Source organism: Eptatretus burgeri, chromosome 13 (assembly GCF_056783735.1).
Source record: "Eptatretus burgeri isolate ZD-2024b chromosome 13, Ebu_testis_v1, whole genome shotgun sequence".
NCBI classification, from domain to species: Eukaryota; Metazoa; Chordata; class Myxini; order Myxiniformes; family Myxinidae; genus Eptatretus; species Eptatretus burgeri.
In genome coordinates this window covers 37401450-37416413 of record NC_140973.1, presented here as the reverse complement: position 1 = coordinate 37416413, position 14964 = coordinate 37401450, and the positions used below count along the sequence as shown (strand labels likewise).

The 14964-nt window shown below is 42.6% G+C and overlaps 1 protein-coding gene across 3 annotated transcripts in view; it reads right to left on the bottom strand.

The window, feature by feature from the left end:
* Window positions 1-334: 334 nt before the first annotated feature.
* LOC147014245 (uncharacterized) overlaps window positions 335-14964 on the bottom strand; it is a 179599-nt gene continuing 164969 nt past the window's right edge. For all 3 annotated transcript variants that reach the window (XM_085852020.1, XM_085852021.1, XM_085852019.1), the window contains one exon: window positions 335-10543. In XM_085852020.1, the coding sequence (XP_085708146.1) occupies window positions 10313-10543 (231 nt within the window). In that variant the 3' untranslated portion in view covers window positions 335-10312. The remainder of the gene's footprint in view (window positions 10544-14964) is intronic.

Below are 14964 nucleotides of genomic sequence, written 5' to 3'. Positions count from 1 at the left end.
CATTCAGAAGGAACCAGCATGCAGAAGCCAAGATGAATACGAGAGAGACAGAGAGACAGATAGAGATATCACAAAATAATAAATCACTGGAACCAAAACAAAATGTAGAATAACGATGAGCGGCATTTGTAGAATCGCAACAAACTTTAGTGCATTTGCTCATCAATGAACTATTCCAAGCGTAACAATAAGGAATGTTCTCAAAAAAATATATATATATAAAAAAGTAAACTAACATTGATCAGTTTTCATTACTTTAGAGAGATGTCCCATCCTGGCTTCATTACATGACATGACATGACAAACTACAAAAAGTATTAAGCACACCATGATAAACAGTTGGGGGTTTTTTATTTGCAGATAAAAGTGTTTTTGGAACAAGATTACCAAATAAAAAAAATAAAATAAAATAAAAAAACTTAAACATTCTGAATGATTCCGTTTGTGCATACAGTAATTGTGTTTTCAGGAACGTTCAAAACAAGACGATCAAGATCTTTTACGAGTCGTGTCCTTGCTGCATCTTGTCCTAATTCCTTAGGTCCTGTCATTGCTTTTACAGCTTGTTACAAAGTTACTGATCTATCTTGGATTCACATAATGGTTAACCAGTTTGGGCAACCGAGCAAGACAGAAAAAGGCCAATTGCAGCCCACTGGAAACGAGCATTCTATAATGTAAAGTTTCTTGTATGCTGTGAAGTTGAAAAGTAAAGTTTGTCCTTTATGTAAATCTTGCATGCTTGTTGAAATATACACTCTCTGCCATTAAAAACAAAACAAAAGAAAACAAAAAAACCCGAACATGTAGAAGTGATAATATATTTGTTGAAGAACTGTTCCAGAGTTAATGCCAAGTGCCCTTTTTGGCACGAGGGACGTGCAGAACACCTGACTGTGGGTTTCAACGTAACATAATTGCCTCATGCAATAAAATTGTTCAACAAGCGCAACTCATGTACCCTTAGCTTTTTAACGGTGATGGGAAGCATTCTGAGAACATTCAAAATACCAGTGTGGGGATCATCAAAAAAAAAAAATGCATCAATAACATTTTTAGCAATCAATTACAATGCCCTGGTGTCCAAAAATTAGAGGAATTAAATAATTGGACACCTTCGACTTGAGTCTTTCATTTGCTATGTTGCAAGGCTCTATAACATGAGGAGAGGAACCGTTTATGACGTCAGAAGACATTACCAAGCGACTGGATCTACGAGAGATATGTCAAGAACTGGATGTCCCAGGAAAATGACTCCAACTCAAGATTGATATATCTGCACGACCCATCTCCACAATTGGTTTCAAACTGCCCAGAGTACTGCAAACACACTCCCTGGACATTGATTCAGTGATTGCTGCCGGAGGTGGACATTCCTGGTATCAAGATTGTTATTTCCACATTGGTTCTCTATATGAAAAGATTCGCCACAATGCGGCATTACATGATTAGGACAAAATAAATCTATGAACAATCACATGTTCGGTTTTTTTTTTGTTTATGGTAGAGAGTATAGATCAAAAAACAACAACAAAAAACATAAACCAAGCATTAATAAAAGCACAAATATAAGTTAATAAATCAAAGCAATGAACTAAAGAAAATGCTGACTGCTGAAATGGCTGTTGCACCCAAAGCACAACACTCAATAAAGATAAATGGAAAGCTATGCCTTGAATGACGTACACAGAACTGATGAACCACAATGGGAAATGGTATGAGGGACTGGTGAGCCACAATGTGAATTAATACAGAGAGAATTGGTGAACCCCAATGGGAATATGCATGCAGGACTGGTGAAGGCAAATGGGAATTTGTACGTAGGACTGGTGAACCCAAATGGGAATTTGTACGTAGGACTGGTGAACCCAAATGGGAATGTGTACGTAGGACTGGTGAATCCAAATGGGAATTTGTACGTAGGACTGGTGAACCCAAATGGGAATTTGTACGTAGGACTGGTGAACCCAAATGGGAATTTGTACATAGGACTGGTGAACCCAAATGGGAATTTGTACGTAGGACTGGTGAACCCAAATGGGAATTTGTACATAGGACTGGTGAACCCAAATGGGAATTTGTACGTAGGACTGGTGAACCCAAATGGGAATTTGCACATAGGACTGGTGAACCCAAATGGGAATTTGCACGTAGGACTGGTGAACCCAAATGGGAATGTGTATGTAGGACTGGTGAACCCAAATGGGAATTTGTACGTAGGACTGGTGAACCCAAATGGGAATTTGTACGTAGGACTGGTGAACCCAAATGGGAATTTGTACGTTGGACTGGTGAAACCAAATGGGAATTTGTACGTAGGATTGGTGAACCCAAATAGGAATTTGTACATAGGACTGATGAACCCAAATGGGAATTTGTACGTAGGACTGGTGAACCCAAATGGGAATTTGTACGTAGGATTGGTGAACCCCAATGGGAATTGGTACGTGGGACCAAGCTACTGTTTATTGACCGACAAACTCCATGACTCTTGTGCACAAATGAAGCTTGTTAACCCTGGTGCTCCAACTTTGGTATCCGCAAAACAAAATCACAAAAACAATGACAAGACAAAAAAGTATCATTTAAGGTAATCCCAGTACCAAAGTGTAAATGCAGCTTAACAGAAAGAAACCGATAAGGAACAAATCAGGAAGACAGTACGTGAAGATTGCAAACACTGGTAGACAAAGGAATTAGACTGCAAAGCCAAAAACAAGGTTAAGTAGTTATCGTATGTACAGAGGATGAAACTGAACAGTGTTCATACTGTCCAACTAAGGCAAGTGGCAGACATGGCTGTGCACCACCAATCAAGTGAACATCTATAACTCCCCTCAATGGGGCGCATCAAAAGTCCCAAGTGGTGCACAACTTAGCCATCAACAAGCTGTGCATACAAGCGGAGAAACGAAGTTGTTGAGGAAAGGAAAATAGTATTTATTGTACAAGATTACCCTTATAAATGCAAGGCTGCAGTTCCACAAACAATCACATTAACGAATCCAAATTCTCGTCATCATTTTGTATCTATATACACTGTACAAAGACAGAATCATGCTGTCTTAAGGGGGGATTAAGTTGGGGCTGGAATAATACAAGCCAACCCACTGCCCCATTTGAAACGCCTATTTATCCCTGGGGGTTTTCCCCTTTTAGAGACCGAAGCCTTAAGGGCAAGGTTGTGGAGGAAAAACAAACAAGAGGAGGACCCCATGGGACAAGATCTCACGAGTTGCGGGTCAGGTACATTTTGGCCAGAGCTTACACAACACCACCCAAAATGTAAAAACCTCACAAACTGAGCCTCTCAATGCTACAAATGACCAACGTCGACAAGGTCACCTTTTAAATGGCAAATATGAGGAGATTTGGGGTTGTGGTAATCAAGTTCGTAGGGAACCATTCACACAACACCGGCATCTGACACAGTGGAACCAAAAAGCATATTATACAACTCTCAGAACACACAAAGATCTCCGTTTGAGGAAGGAAACTTTTGACGTTATCAAGCATACTCTCAACATTCATAAAACCAAAGCGTGGTAAAACATGCACGCACTCTATCGTTAAACCACATGCAACTGCCTCAAACACTTTTGTGGATAAATGAAATTTCATTTCTATGAATAACACACGACTGAGATTAAAGAAGGAAAAAGAAAAAAAAAAAACGACTTAGGTCTTTTAAATCAGCCCTTGTATACACAAAACATTGTACTCTGCAAGTAAGGTAATATATTACATCATAAAATACTGTAAGGGAGGGAGGGGATGGGAGGGATCAAAATGAGAGTGGTAGCCAATTTATACAAAGGTATTGAGGAACGAGGGGCAAAACGTCACGGATAAAATGAAAAAAGGACACGAACAAAGACGACGAAGTGTGGGTGAAGGGTCTCAGCGGGTGTAGTAAAGCTTAGAGGTAGAAATGGGAGAGACCATGAGGTGGTGGTGGGCAGCACACTTTAAATCCTGGAGGGAAGAGCTCAAGACAACAGACTCAGGAAGACAGTTTCACACCGATAGGAGAGGGGTATGAATGATTGCAAGTGACCGTAAAATTTGGAATTGGGGAAGAAAATGCATGCAACCTGGAGGGGCAGGGGTTGAACAGAGAAGTGGAGAAGGAAGCAGCAAAAGCAGAAAATAACAGATAAAAAAAACAAACCAAAGAAAAAGCAAACTTGCAAGGCCAACAAATAAACTCCCTGCTGTGAGCGGGAAGCACACCCTCAGCCTCCTGTCACGAGATGCCAACGACAAAGGGCCTTGGATTCCACAACCTCAATAGCGGCAAAACGGGAAGTAGCAACATCGGTCAACAGGGGAGAGCCATATTCCTAGACAATTCAGATGAAAGGCTTTGAAAAACCGTTATAAGTTGAGGACTGCAATGAGACTTGGCTCTACAAAAAATTCCAAGGTAAAAGCCAGCTTTGAAGGCCAGCTTGCAGAAGTAATCTACCAAGTACAGGTTATAGCAAGCTGATAGCGAGTCCCAGGAGCAGTGTGACCACTCCTTGGCTTTTTTCACAAGATCTTGGCTATTCGTTATTCACCTTGGCGTCTTGGTTTTCTATTTTCATCGCTTTTCTGAAACCTTGTGAATTATTGGCTTTTTTCATTGGCTCACCTTGGCATTTATGAAAATGAGGAGTGGTCATACTGCCCAGGAGTCCCAGACACCGTACTGCTCTGAGACTGACCACAAAACCAAATTGGGGTATTTGCCACATGTCCTCATGGAGGGATAAAGTAAAAATAATGGGTTTGTCTGATAGACATTTTCCAGAAAGATGACCAGTTTATTATTTTCTCGAGATCGACAGAGAGGAACATCGAAGAACTAGCATGTTCAAGGTTGAAATGACCTGGGTGACAATAAAACTTATGATACGAGATCAGGAACAAGAGAAGAGATGGGCAGTGTGACCACTCCTTGGCTTTTTTTCACAATATCTTGGCTATTCGTTGTTCACCTTGGCGTCTTGGTTTTCTATTATCATCGCTTTTCCGAAACCTTGTGAATTCTTGGCTTTTTTCATTAGCTCACCTTGGCATTTATGAAAATGAGGAGTGGTCACACTGGAGATGAGTCTTGAGACCTGTTGCAATGATCAATTCCATTACTTCCATTTCTGATGTGGAGAAGGCTCACTGCTCTCAGGATGAAAGGGTTAGTTTCACCCCGTTATTCTGAATCAAAAAGATGACAAAGAAGGAACCCGGAGAGGAAAAGATCAAATATGGAGTCATCAGGAGGAACATGGATAGTATTCGGGTTTCAGCCGCTACTCCACTACTCTCAAACCCATCCAGGCTCAGCCAAGTCAGTCTTACAGAAAAATTTCTGCAATAATTCAATTTTCCTGAGAAAGAAAGATAATGAGAGAGAAATAGAAAGTAAGAGAGATGAAAGAGAAAAAAAACAAAACAAGAATTAGAACGAATAAAGACGATTGTGAAAAAAATATATACAGTGGGGAGAACAAGTATTTGATACACTGCCGATTTTGCAGGTTTTCCCACTTACAAAGCACGGAGAGGTCTGTAATTTTTATCATAGGTACACTTCAACTGTGAAAGACGGAATCTAAAACAAAAATCCTGAAAATCACATTGTATGATTTTAAATAATTAATTTGCATTTTATTGCATGAAATAAGTATTTGATACATCAGAAAAACAGAACTTAATATTTGGTACAGAAACCTTTGTTTGCAATTACAGAGATCAGACGTTTCCTGTAGTTCTTAACCAGGTTTGCACAGACTGCAGCAGGGATTTTGGCCCAGTCCTCCATGCAGATCTTCTCCAGATCCTTCAGGTTTCAGGGCTGTCGCTGGGCAACACAGACTTTCAGCTCCCTCCAAAGATTTTCTATTGGGTTCAGGTCTGGAGACTGGCGAGGCCACTCCAGGACCGTGAGATGCTTCTTACGGAGCCACTCCTTAGTTGCCCTGGCTGTGTGTTTCGGGTCGTTGTCATGCTGGAAGACCCAGCCACGCACCATCTTCAATGCTCTTGTTGAGGGAAGGAGGTTGTTGGCCAAGATTTCGCGATACATGGCCCCATCCATCCTCCCCTCAATACGGTGCAGTCGTCCTGTCCCCTTTGCAGAAAAGCATCCCCAAAGAATGGTGTTTCCACCTCCATGCTTCACGGTTGGGATGGTGTTCTTGGGGTTGTACTCATCCTTCTTCTTTCTCCAAACATGGCGAGTGGAGTTTAAACCAAAAAGCTCTATTTTGGTCTCATCAGACCACATGACCTTCTCCCATTCCTCCTCTGGATCATCCAGATGGTCATTGGCAAACTTCAGACGGGCCTGGACATGCGCTGGCTTGAGCAGAGGGACCTTGCATGCGCTGCAGGATTTTAATCCATGACGGCGTAGTGTGTTACTTATGGTTTTCTTTGATACTGTGGTCCCAGCTCTCTTCAGGTCATTGACTAGGTCCTGCCATGTAGTTCTGGGCTGATCCCTCACCTTTCTTATGATCATTGAGGCTCCACGAGGTGAGATCTTGCATGGAGCCCTCGACCGAGGGAGATTGACTGTTATCTTCAACTTCTTCCATTTTCTAATAATTGCGCCAACAGTTGTTGCCTTCTCACCAAGCTGCTTGCCTCTTGTCCTGTAGCCTATCCCAGCCTTGTGCAAGTCTACAATTTTGTCCCTGATGTCCTTAGACAGCTCTCTGGTCTTGCCCGTTGTGGAGAGGTTGGAGTCTGATTAATTGTGGACAGCTGTCTTTTATGCAGATAACGAGTTCAAACAGGTGCAGTTAATACAGGTAATGAGTGGAGAATGGGAGGGCTTCTTAAAGACAAAACTATCAGGTCTGTGAGAGCCGGAATTCTTCCTGGTTGGTAGGTGATCAAATACTTATTTCATGCAATAAAATGCAAATTAATTATTGAAAAATCATACAATGTGATTTTCAGGATTTTTGTTTTAGATTCCATCTTTCACAGTTGAAGTGTACCTATGATAAAAATTACAGACCTCTACGTGCTTTGTAAATGGGAAAACCTGCAAGATCGGCAGTCTATCAAATACTTGTTCTCCCCACTGTATATAGAAAGAAGTATGAAAGCAACAAAGAACAAAGATGTCGGGAAGAACCCGGACATATAGATTTCAGCAGTTACTCCCCAGGCTCAAACACAGCAATATGTCGACCAGAACTGGGCTAGGACTAATGTTGGTGATTTTCCATGATGCAGACTAGAGGTTCTCAGAGAATTACATAAAAACAACAAAGGAGAACATAGAGCAGAACACTTTTTAAGTACTAAAGTAACATCATTGGGACCAGTAGCAGTGGAGGAGTTGAGTGGCAAGGAATTTCTCCACCTTGGCAGGAGGGAAGTTCACGTGCTACATGTGATGTTTTCGGGAAGAGGGGAGGAGGTGGGAAGGGTGGAGCAGAAGAAGAGAGGGGGTATTTGACTAAATACAACCAAGTTTTTGTGGATGACGAGAGACCTGCGAGTTCACATCTCAGATGGGCCTGATGTTAGTTCTGGTACATTTGATGACAAACAATGGCTGCAAGCTTTATGGAGACTGCAGGTTCACATCGCACGGGTTGGCTTTCAATGAGTTAAAGGCAATGAAGGAGAGTATATTGAGAAATGAGTACTAACTAGGTCGTGTCTATAATCGAGATATTAAAAAAAACATGGTGGACTGCAGGCGAGATCAATTTGCCCGATTAAACTGCCGTGCATGGTAGTGCTGTTGTGGCTCCCTGAAAACCAGCAGACACAAAATGGTATGGGGGTAAAGCCTGAAACGTCAGCATCTTGTGATCCTTCATGTCAGATAACTCAACAATCATTTTGTTTGTATCCTCCAGTGCCACCAATGCAAAGCACTAGTTCTGTGCTTGAATTAGTGACTACACCAGAGAGACAGAACTTTTCAAGAGTATATGATCTGAGGAGCCAATGGGGAAAGGAGGAACAGAAAAGGTTGGAGAGAGTTGTTGAACACAACTAAGTGAAGCAAACCGTGTGAGCCATTTAGGGGAAATATGTGTTGGGAATCCAACGGATTGGGTAAGGCCTGAATCGAGTAAGGCTTTCCTGGGTTTGTGAAGTGCCGTTTTCTGTGTTCGTCAATTACTCTACACAAACTACGCTTCACACCACGATACAAATTGACATTTCCCCCATCCTCACAAGCAACGTTACACATTTAACCAGTCAAGCAATACCACTCCATTACTATAGTGGATTTCCAACTGAACAAACAGCCATGCTCACCATAGTGCGTACTGTCTGCGGCAAAATGACTGAGGAATTCAACGCAGAAGACCAAAGTCGAGTGTCATGTCCACAACTGTAAAGACTTATTCATTTCACTCACCAACGGAAGATGTAAATTAAAAACAAAAAAAATTCCAGCAGGAGAGGGACGGTGAACTGCCCTGTAAATATGAACAAGTCAACGCCTGCACATGCTGCACGAACACCCGTTCCTCAAAAACACGGGTCCGATCCAAAATTGTACACATATTTGAGTCATACTTATTCCCTCCACCCCGTCTTCAAACATCCAATTGCTGGGACTCAAAACAACCATTTTATGGATCCCCCAAAAAAGGACCCTTTGGTTACAAGGTGAGCGCAGCGTACATCCCAAAACCAACGTTGTAAGAGAGTAAGATAGTGTCGATCCCCCTCAGAAGCAAAGCAGACATGCAGATCGACAGAAGATACTGGGCACGGTTAACCCACATCGTCAAAAACACGATTATGGCTTCTTTTTTTTTATACACAATTAGAACTTTACAAACAAGGTCAAATACATCATTGAGGAGGGAAATGTAGGACACAGGAAAAGGGGGACAGAAGAAAAGAAAAAAAAAAAGTTTTTTTTTTTTTTAAGAAAGTCAATAACTGTGTTCATTGGGCAGACTTTTGTGTGCCACTACTGGGAAGGTTCAGTAGGTTAGTGGAGAAGAGGAATACACAAAAGGAACTTTGAGCTCCAATTTAGGTCGTTCGAACTTCAGCATACATCCTCTCCACAACCTGGCTAAATGAAATGAACAAACAAACAAACAAAAAGACAATATGGGCTGCAAATTTAAAATCACTTAGCCCTGTAAAATAAGTAGATAAAAGGAAAAGCCGAGCAAAGTGTTCTAAACAGGGAGGGTGGGATGTTGGGGGTAGGGAAAGAGGGTGTCGGGGGTTACTCAATAAATTTGAATGTGAATAAGGCACAGATTAAAGAAATTTCAGACAGGAAAGTGATAAAGGGTCAAGGCAGTGGGAAGGAGGATCTGCTAAAAATGCGGGATTTACTATACACAAATACAGCAAGCTTTTCCCAAACCACCCTCACGTCTAAATCTCCGACGCGGTTAAGATGAGGCGAACTTCGGTCACTGCACCAAGGCCAGCGAGTCCCGCCCACTGGTCAGCACTTCACGTGTCGCAAAACGAACAAAGACAACAATAAAAGGAGCACACAAAGCACGGGAACATGCAGAGCAACTAACAGGCCGTTGCGCTGCAAACACGCAACGCCAAGCGCTCTCGGTCAAGCAGAGAAATTGGCAACGTACTCCAAACTCCCCAAGCAACATAACAAGAAGCAGCACAAATGTAACAATGAACAAAACAAAGGACACTCGTGGCAACGCCTTCATCTTCTGACACACTTAAAACAAACAAATATTGTTAAAATATAAACATTTTGTGACTTGTTGCTTTGCGTTTTATCACTTTTTGCATTTTACAGCAACTTTTCAAGCCCTACACCGATGCACTTTTCCACTGGTGCTCTTGAGGAAATGACCCTAAAGAGAAAGCGACACCATGAAGGCTATACTGTATAATATATAGATAAATATATAGCATGTGCGCTGCCACGCCACGGGGAGAACAGCATTAAGCATCTCCGCAAAAAGGCAGTCAAAGATAAGAGGAAAGGGAATGGAGAAACAAACCGGGTGGTTTAAAATCATAAAGCATAACTCTGGAGAAAACCAAAGCAAATATTTCTACAACCGCTCAAATGATTAGCATTTGGCTCAAAAACGTCACGTTTTTTTTCGACACCTCTCTGCTACGTATGACTTTGATGGCAGTGTTGAGCCTCCAGTTAGCTTACATTTGCCACCATGCCACCCATCCCCTCATCAACTCCCAAATCATTCCATTTTAATCAACACTTAGGATAAAGTGTTTCTTTTCTTTTTTTTCTTCTTTTTTTTCTTTTTTTCATCCGAAAGGTTCTTGCAGTCCATTGTCAGGCACTTTTGTTACTCAGCCAAACGTTCTCTGCAAGTTACTGATTTTCCAACTTCTTTTCGACAATCTCAGATCCTGCCTGCGTCTCGTATGATCCTATGCGTTCTGGCCCACGTGGAAAGCGACGAGGACCTCCACGGCCTGGCGGGGGAGGGCCGAAGCGTCGACCCAATGGTCTACGAATGTCACGTGGTTCACGAGGTCGGACCGGGCTAGGGCGACGTTCCACAACAGCACGGCGCTCCACGGTTGGCGATGCTTGTGTTATCTGAGATCGGGCAAGAGAATACCAGAACATACATGAACAAAACACATTTACTTGAAAAGTACCCTTTTAAAAAAGTAACACATAAATAGGTTGCAAATAAAGTTTTCGTTTTCCTTGTGCATTCTATATATTTTTACATTAATTTACAAGCTCCAATACGAGTCTTGGATCAATCACAAGCAGGACAAAGATATGAATAGGCCAGTGTACCAAATGTGAGTTAAAAGGACATTCATAGCCATTGGGCTGATACAGGTAGTGAACAAAAATAAATAAATAGAAACACCAATGTAAAGTCAATTAATAGGGTATTGGGCCACCACATGCAGCCAAAATTATGTTGTCAAGACTATTCAGAACAATGAATGTTCAAATTCAAAAACCATAACCGGTCTCATACCAACAGAAGAATCAGCACAGCAACATTTAGTTAATAAAAAGTTATTGATATTTAATGGTGAATTGATGTTCTTGAGTTCTACTCAACAAACATTGAACTCAATCCCAGATTAATGTTTCTTCTGACAAAAGATGGTTTCCAAGGTTCAAATTATCTTGATGAACCGTTGAATACAAAAAATGACGACAGAGTAAATATTGGATTACTGGACTCTTGATTATGGAGTTTCTGTTGCTGGTAAAAGGAGAAGAATGAAAAGGAGATACCACCACACAGAAAAGGAGGAGGAGAGGAGATTGTATTGGGACCATACTCTGTGCAGAGCGTTGGTGCTGCCTAAGCAGTGTCCTTGGCTTTTGGGCACAATCCTGGACGGGACGCCACTCCAACACAGGATACCAGCAAGCTGGCACCCATTTTGCCAACCTCGGAAGGATGACAGGTCGAGTTAACCCCACTTTGTATTAATTCAACAACTGAGCGGGATTTGAACTCAGGACCCTAAGATCCAAAGCCCGCCACCCTAACCATGAAGCCAACACCAGGTATACAGAAAAGGAGATACATACAGTCAACCCCCGCTTTATCGCGGTTCATCTATCGCGCCCCCGGTTCATCGCAGGTTTTCCCTTGGAACGTAACTAATTTTTTCTGCGGATTCCCCCGGTACATCGCGGTAATAATATATAAAATATAAATTATTTAAGCAATAAATTATAATGCGTGGTGCTCGACCAGTCACATAACGCACGAGACAAAGTTTCGCTTGTGAACTTCGAATATTTTCTACGTTTTTTCTCCAAGCCCCACGATGCCGCCCAAACGCCCTGCACCTTCTAAGGCTTCTGGCAAGGAACCGAAGCGCCAGAGGAAGGTCCTGACGCTCCAGGAGAAAGTTAAGGTGCTCGATATATGCTTCGGGAAGGAAAAAGGTTTGCCGCCGTTGGACGAGCACTGCTCGGACCCAGCACCTCAAAACCGACCAGACCAGACAAGTCGATCTCTGGCACCTCAAACCCAATCACTGCCAAACCGACCAGACCAGACGAGTTTTTTCTCCAACACCTCAAACCCAATCACTGCCAAACCGACCAGACCAGACAAGTCGATCTCCAGCACCTCAATCCCAATCACTGCCAAACAGACCAGACCAGACGAGTCGATCTCAGGCACCTCAAACCCGATCACTCCCAAACCGACCAGACCAGACGAGTTGATTTTTTGGGGAGGCGTCCATTCATCGTGGATTTTCACTTAGCGCGGGGAGGTTTGGAACGTAACCCCTGCGAGAAAAGGGGGATTACTGTACCACCATACCATCGCACGGGCATCGAGGCTGTGCAGGTGATCAAGGACATGGAGGATGGGGGCCAGGGGATTTTTCTCTGGCCAACTTCCAGAGTCCGAAGGCACTGAAGCTGCCTCGCGAACCCACCCTGCGATGGTTCCTGGTGAAATACGCCAGCGCTTCACAGGATCTGCACCCATAATCAGGTAGTCCATGACCCAACAGGTTGTCATTCGATCTCAAAGATCATCTGGCGTCCCGGGGAAATGAGGAACGGAGCCGCCATAGGGCTTGCGGATTGGTCACATGATCAAATAGGAGTGGGGAAAACAATCGGCAGAGTCTGACTCCGCCATGACCCTCAACCCCCTACCAGGCAGGGCTGGGACAAGCAAAGCCAAATCGGCATCCCAACAGGAGCCGTAAGCAAGCGAAGCCCAAGTCCGCCTGGTCTGGCGGCCAGCGACGTACCCCACCTCCAGCAAGATCAGGCCACCAAGGGGCATGAGCCTAAATCCACCCAGCTGACAAGGAGCATATGAGTAAACCACAAGATCTGGCTCACCAGGCCAGCCCAGGGTGAACCACCCAAAGCACTTTGGCGATCCTCACAGCGCAGTTGGGCGCGAGGTCCCAGGCTGTGGGCCCGAGCACAACCCACCAGGGGAGGTCTTCGCTATGCTCCACTAAGCGGAGCCGAGTGCTGACCAACCCCTTGAAGGGGAGTGCACGGGCCCAACAGCTGAAAGACATTGCACGCTGGCTCACCTCTACGTGCTTTTGAGGATCGTCACCGAGTTTCGGACAGCTTTCAACTGCAGTTAGTTTGCAGTAATATTCTCAGGGATGGTTTTTAAGATCTCTAGAAGATTCTTTTTTTTTTTTAATCACTCCCATTGCTCCAATAATCACTGGTAAAATTTCGACACTCTTCAGCTTCCAGGATCTTCACTTCACTTAATTTTTGAGATCTTGGTATTTATTCATTTTCTTGATTTCTGCATTATTTAGGCCAAAATTGCTGGGTACTGACACCTCAATTAGCAATGCCTTCTTTTCTTTTTTGTACCTCAGTATTATATCCAGTCACAATGCTTTATTTTCTATGTCCATGGTCGAAACAAAAGGATCATTAGATCTTATGTAAGCATTACTTCCTTGTTTTCAGTGATTGCTTTTGGTTCATGTTTCGATTAGTTTTCTGGAACTGGAATATTGAGACTTGCAAATGTGCCAGGGGATTACTCTACATAATTTGTGCCTTTGGGTGTACAGCTGCTCTAACGTGAGTTTTTTTACATCACGATAGGAGGTGGCTCGTACTTTGTTTCTACCTTGCAAAACCTACACTTGTCCGATTGACTCAGTCCTGCCATTTTCTTCAAGCCATTGGTGCAGTGTCCTTGGCCATTTATAATGATATGTTCTCCATCCCAGTTGAGCTGACCTCTTCTTAAACATTCCAAAGAGCCTTCTTTGTCTATTCCCAATCTGTCCAATGCTTTTTTTTATACCTTCCTGCTCATGTCATTTTCCCAGTTGTCTGTGTATATATGTTGATCTTTCGTTTTGTTATGTTTTTCTTTTGTCTTTTTAGCAGCGTCTTGCGTAGCGAACGCTGCTCTAAGAGAGCTCGGCGTTGTTGTTGTTGTTCTTCTTGTGAAGACAAAACCTTTATATTAGACTCGGCTCCTTTATATACACAATCCGGATCTCCTTAAATACTAAACACTTGTACACATCCTCGCATTGAGGTTCCTTTTGAGAGCATCTGTCATGAACTTTTAAATATATTCGGACATTTGCTTTAAAGTTTCGAAAAGTTCACGTTACTATTTAAAGATTATTCCATTTAATATATTGTAATTTCGTAAATACATTATTTATTTCGTAAATACACGATATTTCGTAAATACACTATGACGGGTCTCGCTATTGGCTTAATCAAGGCACGTGACGAAATATCGGAAGTTGTTGTTTTTGTTTGTTTGTTTGTTTTTAGCAGACAAAACCTTTAGGACACTGCTCTTGGACACATTTGTCCTTGTTTGCAATTGTTGGGCTGCATTCACTGTCGTTTTGGTTTCTTGTGTAACATCTTGCATTCACACCAGTCTTTGGAAAGTTTTTGCTCGGTGAGATAGAGATACCTTCCTCTGGTTTGTTGTCTTTCTGTTTGCTTACAAATTGGATTCAGTAGTCTGTTGCACTTTTTACATACTCAGCCAATCCTACAGTTGTCATTCTGTGCACTTGGTTGAGCTCCATCAGGCTGCCATTTCCTCCTCGTCTCGGTCGGTACATTCTTGGGACGCATTCATTTTTGTGAAACATTTTGTGGATGGTAAGGATTTTCCTTGTTTTGATAGCCAGTTTATTATTCCACAGCTGTACTGGGATACTGGTGTTACGAGTTGGTTTATGGCTTTAATTTTGTTCTTCAGAGAAAGGTATGTTTTCAGGAGCAGCCTCGTTCTACGAAGGTATTCTTTGATAATTGTTTTGCGCATTTGTTCGTGAGATATTTGGTGGTCTTCTTCCACTCCAAGGTATTTGTAAGACACCCTGTTGTCTCGCTTCTGTATTGTTGTATGTGTGTGTGTCAATTTTTATGTTGTCCATTTTTGTTGGTCCACCTTGTATGAATGTGCACTTGGCACACTTATCTAGACCAAATTCCATTTGAATGTTGTCAGAGTACTGTTTCACCAATTTGAGATGTGCCAATATTTT